Source organism: Meles meles, chromosome 6, assembly GCF_922984935.1.
Source record: "Meles meles chromosome 6, mMelMel3.1 paternal haplotype, whole genome shotgun sequence".
NCBI classification, from domain to species: Eukaryota; Metazoa; Chordata; class Mammalia; order Carnivora; family Mustelidae; genus Meles; species Meles meles.
Window position 1 is genome coordinate 49,183,096 of NC_060071.1, and position 9,002 is coordinate 49,192,097.

Below are 9,002 nucleotides of genomic sequence, written 5' to 3' on the forward strand. Positions count from 1 at the left end.
GAAGCCTTCCTGCTTCAACTCCCAGCTTTGGCCTTTCTCTAGGTCACAGTTACAACCAGCTCACCCCTGGCACAACACTTCCCCCACCACATTACCCTGCTCTTCGGTATGGGGACTCCGGAATCACTGCAACCCCCAGGCAGAACCCTGGCTCCTAGGAAGAGGCCTTAACCAACATTTCATGGTCAGTATGGATCCAGCTTCAAGAAACTTAACCCATCCTGGATTAGTTTTCTCCTTATGCCAGCTAATGAGTTGCATGTGTTTGACGCCTAGTGTGCAAATGGGGCATTTGATTCTAAAACCTCTCTTGCCTATAATGATTCTAGGATTGCTGGACAAGCCTGGGAGGGGTCACCTGTCATTTTTGGGGGGACCCAGGGTAAATCTGGTCATGATGGACTCAGAGCAAAGGGAAATCCAGACACTTAGGATCTAGTGCCAGCTCTTCACGAGGTGACCCTGGGCAAGTCACCTCACTTCTTTGAGCATTGGTGTCCCATCTATAGTACTAAAGGAAGGGGAAAATAAATCCAAAATTCCATGATGTGATTCAGGCTTAACAGAGAGTGACACAACACCAAATCTGAGTACTTTCTAGAAGCCAGTGGAGCCTCTCTTTTGAAATATACTCCACGGCTAGAGTGGGGGCGGGTTGGGTATGGGAGTCTCAGAGACCTCTTACTGCAGCCCTTTTCCCTCCAACACCCCTCTCCAACTCCCCCTCCTTGCCCCAGTTAATCTACCCACCCACATGAAAAAGAAACCGTGGAAAGCCAGATCAACAGGCAGAGTCTGGGGTCAGAGCCTCATGGTACTAACTTCTCAACCAGGAAGGAAAATTATTTTCGTGCATAGGACTTGAATACTGACTCAGCCTAATTGTATTTGTAGGAGATAATGCTAAGCCAACTGTGTTATTAAGACTGTCAAGTGTTGGGAAAAATCTGTTTAGATTACACCCTCAGGCCAGAATCACTCACAGAGCTAATAGCCAAGGGTTTTTCTTTGAGTTGTAGATGGGAAAAAAGTGGCAGTCAAGTTCCAGCCACCTTCCTGGGCTGGCCCCAGACTTGTGAGGACAGACTGGTTCTGAATGGGGTTTATTGGGAGAGAACCAATCACATCAGAGAACTCCTCGAGAGAGGGTAAGCTGTGGAGCTCTGTAGGCCCAACTGGGTATAAACTTGGACTTGGTTACAGCCCTGCTTGTGTGAGGCTTTAAAAGTTTAAAACTAAGACCAGCCAGTAGATGGGAACTGCAACGAGGTAGGTTCGAGCTTCGTGTGAACCATCTGAGCTGTCCCTAGTTACAAGGGATTGTTTTTAGAGGAAGTGAACCTTCCAACATTGAAGGCAACCAAGGAGGTGACCACTTCAAAGAGGTGTTGTGAGGAGACCCCACCATAACTTGCAGGATAGGAAGAGATGACCCTTAACTCTCATCTAGGTCAGAGATTTAAACTATCTGCCAGCTGGTTACTCAGGCCCTCGGCCTTGACTGCTAAGTGCCCAAGGTCTGCCCCTCTTATGAGGCTTGGGAGGAAAACAGTGCCAGTCTCACAATTGCAACCAGTCCCTTTCTCCAACCTCTGTCTCCTCATCTGGGCTGCTTATCCACCTGGAAGCACCCGTTGTGGACCGGAAAGACCTTTGGAATCAGTCACTTACTGTCAGATCATGGAATAAGATACTTTGCTCTTCTGGGGCTCAGTTCCTCATCTTTAAAATAGAGGTAATATTAAGGGTTAGAAGAGATGATATGAAAGTGTCCCACCCAGAGTTTGGCCCACGGCCCAAAAAAGCAAAATGATAGTTTCCTCCACTCCCCCGGACATGAATAGCACATACTTCTCACCCACCAAGAAGCCACAATTGTTTAGCAACCAGTAGTTTGGACACTGAAAGTCAAGAGAGGTTATTCTGCAAGAGCAAGTAGCCCAACCCTCCTTATCCCCTACCCCCAATCTTCAAGGCTCTTATGAGGAACCCTGAGGCATTCAAAATGAAGATGATGTGGCACCTGGCCCAGCAGTGAAAACTTGCAACAGGTGTTCAATAGGTGTCTCTGAAGTGAATGAGTGGGGCGTCTATAGGTCTGATTGGTGGGGCCTGTGATGATTTCCAGATGGCAGGTCCTACCCTTGCCACCCACCCCCCAGGAGCCACTTCCGCATATAAAGCTAAGCTTTTGGGGGCCCTGTGTGACGTTGTCACTGTATTCCATATTGTGGAGACACAATATGACAAGCCCTTCTGTGGCTATTCAGTGATAAATTCAGGTGTCAGCTCTAAACAGAATCTTAGATGTCAGATCCAAGCTCCACTTTATAGATGAAGAACTGAGGCCTAGAGAGTTGGATGGCCTTTGCACATCAGTGGTAGTACCAGCATTAGAGCCAGGCAGGAATCCTGACTCCTGGTCCAGTGCTCTTCCTCAAACCCAGGCAAGCTCCTCGCTACACTGTGTGCAGAAACACTGCCATGGGTGGCAAGGCCAGGAGTCCACCATGAGGCTCGGGGCATCTAGGGGTTATGTCTCCTTTATCAGACTACAGGCTCTTTTGGGACAGGGGTTGTGTCTCTTCTATCACACTGGAGACTCCCACTTAGGTTAGGGTCCAGGAGTCCACTTAACAGACCCCTCACTGTGTGCCAATCACTGTGGATAGAGAGATGAACAAAGCTGGGTATGTGTTCTAGAAAGGCTCAGAGTCTGACACAGACACAGTCTCCCTTTCCTTGCTCCCACCCTGAACATCGCCCAGTATGGGGGTGCAAAGTGGTGAGAGGGAGGTTGGTGTGAGGTCGGGCAGAGCCTGGGAACTCCGTGGGCTGCCCAGAGCCAGGATAGTTCCTCATCCTCTCCAAGTCCCAAAGGGATGCTCACTGTCTGGGTAGAGGAAACTCACACCAGCTGCAGACAACACCCCACTGGGGCCTTGGAAGCAGGGCCAAAGTGCTGGTCTTCTGCCCAGCCTTGGAACCATAAACCCCCACCTTCGCTGACCCCCTTCCCAGTGCTTGGCTACTGAGGGTCAGTGCTGGGTGTGTGCACAATGTCCCAACCCACGGAAGCCAGGGCTGGACTTGTGAAAAACTGGCACTGGGAGCCAGCTTCAGCCAGGAAGAGTTGCTCTCCTTCCACTCTTCTGAGGAGAGGGCCAGGCACTGGTTCTATTTGTTGTGTCTTCCAGGTACCAGGTGCCTGAAGCAGACCATTTGGGAGGAAACTGTCTCCCCAGGGATCAGCCCCTCCCCACCCCTGTTCCTTAGCTTGGGCCTGGCAGGAGGCACTTGTTTCCCTGCCCTAAGAAAAGGCTAGTACTGGGCTGGGGACTGGGCAGCAGACGGGCTTCAATCCAGTCCCACATCTTCATTCATAACAAGAAAAAGCCCATGCCATCTGTGGGCCTCTCTTTTCCTCATCTGTGAAATGGGAACAGTCAGACACCTTCACCCTACCCACTGGGGCCACCAGCAAGGACAGAATCAGGACTGGGCACTGCAGAGTCCACTTTCCTCCAAAAGAGGGACTGTCATGCTGTCGGCCAGTGTTTGGCCTCAGGGAAGAAGAGAGGCTGGCAACAGGCCTGGGATAGTATTTGTGAGGACTCCTGCCCACCCCCTCTATCTCCTCCTACTCTTCCTGTCTAGTCCCTGGGGCAGAGTGTCCTGGATATTTCTGGCTGCCTCCTCCAGGCCTTTGGCTTCCCAGGCTCACACAAGTGGTCCCCATATCCCAGCTCTGCTTTGATGGAGTTCCTGGCAGAAGAGGCAAATTTGTGTCAGGTCTGCAGATTCATACGTGAGGATCTGTGCATGTGTGTTTGTATCCTAGGGGTGAGAAAAGTTCCCCTGCCGCTTCCCAACTCTGGCTCTGTCATTGTAAGCCACTCCATCCTCCTCAAGAAAGCCTGTAGTTGAACATGATGTCCCAAATGGCAGATACCATCCTACACAGGTCTGGGCCTCAGTTTCCCCCCCTGTAGAATAAGGTGGCAGGAAAAAATAATCACTAAGCTCTGTTCCACCTGACATTTTGGAAACCAAAGTCTTAGTTGGTCACTCAGGAAAGTTCTCTACAATAGGGAAAATACCCTGGGGTGAGGAGCAGGAGGCCCGGGGCTGTCTGTCCCAAGCTATGTGACTCTGGGCAATTCCCTTTTTGGTCCTCTACTGTAAATGAAGGGGTAAAACCATGTGAACCTGAAGTTCCTTCCAGTTGTGACCTCCTGGCAAGAGGTGAATAGCCAGCATTTGTAGCACAGACAGGATGCAGAGCACAGTGGTTAGGGCCACATGCTCTGCAGTGAGAGGCTGCAAGCCAGTCTTAGCTCTGCCACTCTCTGGTCATGTGACCTTGGGCATGTGACTAAACTCCTGGTGCCTTCCTTAGTCTTTTCATCCATGGAAACTCATAGTGTTTCTGTAAGCAATACATGGGTGACCATCTAGTAAATGAGGAAAAAATGACAGTATCTATTCATAGGCTTATTCCAAGGACCAGAGAAGTCAAAGTGCTTACAAAAGTGCCTGACACAATGCAAGTTCAGTGTTAGCTATTATTATTTCAAGGAACCCTTCCCCTTCCTATCTACAGACATACAATCCCCTCAGCAGCCCCACTGACCCTTTCCCAAGGCCCAGAGCTACACAGCAATGGATAGATGAGTGGGGAGTAGACAGCTTCTCATTCCCAAACCAAGTCAAGGGGTACTTCCACATGGAGAGTTATTGGACGTTGTCGGGCTATGCTCTCAGGAAATCAAGGCTGAAAAGGAGATTAAACTAGCTCAGACTCAGGGGTAGAGGTTCAAGCCAAATCAGAACCTATTCCATAGGGCGCCTGGGTGGCTCAACTGGTTAAACGCAGACTCTTGATTTTGGATCCTGCAGGTCCTGATTTCAGGGTAATGAGATTGCGTCCCCCACTGGGCTCTGACCTCGGCACCAGTCGGCTTGAGTTGCCATTCCCCTATGCTCACATACACTCTTTCTCTCTTAAACAATTAAATAAAATCTTTAGAACCTGCTCCACTCTATCTTGCTCTACCTCTCCCTCTCCCCACCAGTGCCCAAGTACCTCGTGCCCCCCCACCCCGCCACGAACCAATGGGGTGGGTATGAATCCTGTCTGCTTCCTCGAAGTTGAATGACCTTGGACAAGTCATGTAATTTCTCTGAGCCTCATTTCAAACACTTTTATGGATATTGCCTCAATACCATGAGAGGGGTGTTATTATTGGTCACATTCTGAGGAGACAAGGTCAGAGTTAGGGTTCTTGCACAAGCACACACAGCCACTTTAGTGCAGGTTAAATGGGGATATCTTTGTAAGCGGCCCTCACAGTGCCCCGCGTGCAATCGGTACTCAATTTGCGGTCACTACTATTTCTATTTCCCATACGGAAGTGAGTGACCCTGCACGTCTCCCGATGCCCGCGGGCCCACAGCCATCCAGCTTGCCGGCCACAGCATCACATGAGCCATACTATCTTTAGCCAGGAAGATATTTATATCCCCCGGGAAGTTTCTTCCGCTCTGGGGGGAGCCCCAGAGTCTGTGGCCGCTGAATCCAAGCCCCCCGGCGGCGGCCCCCGCCCGTCCGGCTCGCCATGCCACAGGCCCTAGAGGCCCCCACGGTGCAGGTGCGGGTGGACGACCAGCTCTTCCAGGCCGAGCGGGCCCTGCTGGTGGAGCACTGCGGCTTCTTCCGCGGTCTCTTCCGCTCCGGCATGCTGGAGACGCGCGCGGCCGAGGTGCGCCTGGGCGCGCTGAGCGCCGCCGGCTTCCACACCACGCTGCAGGTGCTGCACGGCGAGCGGCCGGCGCTGGCGGCCGACGAGGAGCTGCTGCAGGCCGTGGAGTGCGCCGCCTTTCTGCAGGCGCCGGCGCTGGCGCGCTTCTTGGAGTACAGCCTCACGTCGGACAACTGCGCGCTGCTATGCGACGCGGCCGCGGTCTTTGGCCTGCACGACGTGTTCCACAGCGCCGCGCTCTTCATCCGCGATGGGGGCCGCGAGCTGGCGACCGAGCTGGCGTTGCCCGAGGCCCGCGCCTACGTGGCAGCGCTGCGGCCCAGCAGCTACGTGGCCGTGAGCACGCACACGCCGGCGCCGGGCTTCCTGGAGGACGCGTCCCGCACGGTGTGCTATCTGGACGAGGAGGAGGATGCGTGGCGCACGCTGGCAGCTCTGCCGCTGGAGGCCAGCACACTGCTGGCGGGGGTGGCCACGCTGGGCAACAAGCTGTACATCGTGGGCGGCGTGCGGGGTGCCAGCAAGGAGGTGGTGGAGCTGGGCTTCTGCTACGACCCGGAGGGAGGCACGTGGCGCGAATTCCCCAGCCCGCACCAGCCGCGCTATGACATGGCGCTGGCCGGCTTCGACGGCCGTCTCTATGCCATCGGCGGCGAGTTCCAGAGGATGCCCATGAGCTCTGTGGAGAGCTATGACCCAGCCGCGGGCTGCTGGAGCTTCGTGGCCGACCTGCCCCAGCCGGCCGCGGGCGTGCCCTGTGCCCAGGCGCGTGGCCGCCTCTTCGTGTGTTTGTGGCGGCCAGCCGACACTACGGCTGTGGTGGAGTACGCTGGGCAGGCGGACACGTGGCTGCCGGTGGCCGAGCTGCGGCGTCCGCAGAGCTACGGTCACTGCATGGTGGCCCACCGCGACAGCCTCTACGTGGTGCGCAACGGACCTAAAGACGACTTCCTCCACTGCGCCATCGACTGCCTCAACCTGGCTACGGGCCAGTGGACCGCACTGCCTGGTCAGTTTGTCAACAGCAAGGGAGCGCTCTTCACGGCGGTGGTGCGCGGTGACACAGTCTATACGGTCAATCGCATGTTTACGTTGCTCTATGCCATCGAGGGTGGCACCTGGAGGCTGCTCAGGGAGAAGGCCGGCTTCCCACGGCCGGGGTCCTTGCAGACCTTCCTCCTTAGGCTTCCTCCTGGCACTCCGGGGCCTGTGGCCCCAACAACACCAGAACTGTGATCCTGAGTTGGCCTTTAGGAGGGGATATCCCGAGTCTTCGCTGAGCCATGGCTGAGTCTATAAGGCTGGCCTTCGAAGCTGCTTGGAACTTCTGTCTCCCTGGTTGAGACATGCAGGTCTTGGGCCTTGTGGTGATATGAACATGTCCAGGAAGTTCAGAGAGTAACAACGGGGCCGGCGTCTGAGCCTTCAAATTACTTGGGCTCTGCTGAGAGGTGGTGGGTCACAATGCCAGTGGATTGGGCGGGGTGTGTGTGTGTGTAGGATTTCAATAATCCAGGCTTGTGTCTGAATGGGCCAATAAGTGAGCATGACTAGGAGTGAGTTAAGTGATGTTAATCAAACTGCCAGTCAGTTGGCAAGAATCAGGCACCTACTGTGTGTCTTGTACAGTGCTAGGCCTAAGGTCACTGTAGTTGCTAGAGGGGTCTACAAAGCCTAGATTCTAGCCCAAGACCAAGGTTTGCACACACTTGTCTTGATCCACTGAGGGCTAAAGTCTGTATGCAAACAAAACAAAACCAAAAACCTCACAGTGGAGTAAAATAGTATTGAAGAAATCAGGACAAAGGGAAAATAGGGAAAGGAAAAATATTTAACTCCAGGAAGGATGAAGAAGAGAGGAAGGGTTATTAGCTGCTGCAGGGGGAGGTTCAGATGGTAGAAACAGGGCTCAGAAGAGGAGATGGGGGAAAGCTGGAACAGATGAGAAGAGGCTCTGTGAGCACAGCCTTTAACGCAGAACATCTGTGGATGGAGGCATTTGGGGAGGGGGCGAGGCTGGCATGGCTTGTAGAGACAATAACTGAGCTGAACCTGGGGTGACACCTGTGAAAGAGAATGGGTTCCCCACACCCCCTCACAGGATGCGGACTGGCGGAATGAAGTCAGTTGCAAGCCCTTGCCCATTCACTTTTTTGCCATCACCCTGTGGGCAGTGGATTATTAACTTCCATGACTTTAGGTCACTCAAAGCAAGAGCCCAATCCTGGCCAGGTCTAACTTCATCCTCCTCCTCATTCTGCAGGTTAATTGTCTCCTCCAAGTCTCTGCTCCTGCCATTCTCTGGGCCTGGAATGCCTTTCCTCCCCCACCCCCCACCCCATCCCTCTGTTGGCCCTGTACCTACCTCCTCTGTGCAGGGTTGGCTGTTCCCAACCTTGGCCATCTGCATTGCTCACCGGACCTCTGACTGACTCCCTTCCGTGTATGTGTGAAACCGTGCACGTGTGCAGATAACAAGGGCAGAGATCCTGTTGTCCTATCAACTGACCTGAAGACTTCCCCACCTACAGAATCAAATGATGAGGTCCTGAAAGAACCCAGGCCATAGAGGCTGTCCTACTTAGGGAACTGGTGTTAGAGGAAGACTCTTGTCCCTCTTTTAGAATACTCCTATCCTGATTTCTGGTCACCTGTCTACCCGAGTCCTCAGCTTCTTCATGCCCTGAATGCCCTAAATGGTCTCTATCCTCGAAGACCTGAGGCCTGTGGGAAATTCCAGCCTCATCAGAAGTATAGAATGTAGCATCAGCACGGAGCCTAGTGTTAGGGCTGCCCCGAGCAGGCTTTGTCCCTGAGCTATGTCCCAAGCCCTGCGGAATGCTGCCCACAGAAACCCGGCATCTGCCAGTCCTGGAGTAGCCTAAATCACAACAATAAATCCTGACTTTGGCATCCTGTGAATAATGTGCAAAGTACTTTCACATCCGTCTTCCTGCTCCAACCCTACCTCAATCCTGGGAGTTCGGTACCTTCTCTGAATGGCAGACACATGAGATACGTGAGGCCTAGAGGCCAAGCGATGCGCCCAAAGCCACTGTCCCCATGCTGAAGCATAACAGAGCCCCTCACTTTCTGATTCCATCACAATATAATTGTTACCACGTGTCAGAGGTTTATTTAAGTTGTTAACAAAGGAACCAAAAGAATGGAAAACTGGTTCAGAGGAACGTTTGAGAGACAGAGATGCGTGTCTTTAGTTGGAAAAGACCTATTGAAATA

General features: G+C 53.2%; 1 protein-coding gene across 1 annotated transcript; it reads left to right on the plus strand.

The window, feature by feature from the left end:
• Positions 1–5,618: 5,618 nt before the first annotated feature.
• KBTBD13 (kelch repeat and BTB domain containing 13) lies at positions 5,619–6,998 on the plus strand. The gene has a single exon (XM_046007339.1). It carries the CDS (start codon positions 5,619–5,621, stop codon positions 6,996–6,998), a length of 1,380 nt encoding a protein of 459 aa, XP_045863295.1.
• Positions 6,999–9,002: the final 2,004 nt, after the last annotated feature.

What these genes read in the sequence shown, in the direction of transcription:
- KBTBD13 (XM_046007339.1), top strand. Translation starts at nt 5,619, where the DNA reads ATGCCACAGGCCCTAGAGGCCCCCACGGTGCAGGTGCGGGTGGACGAC.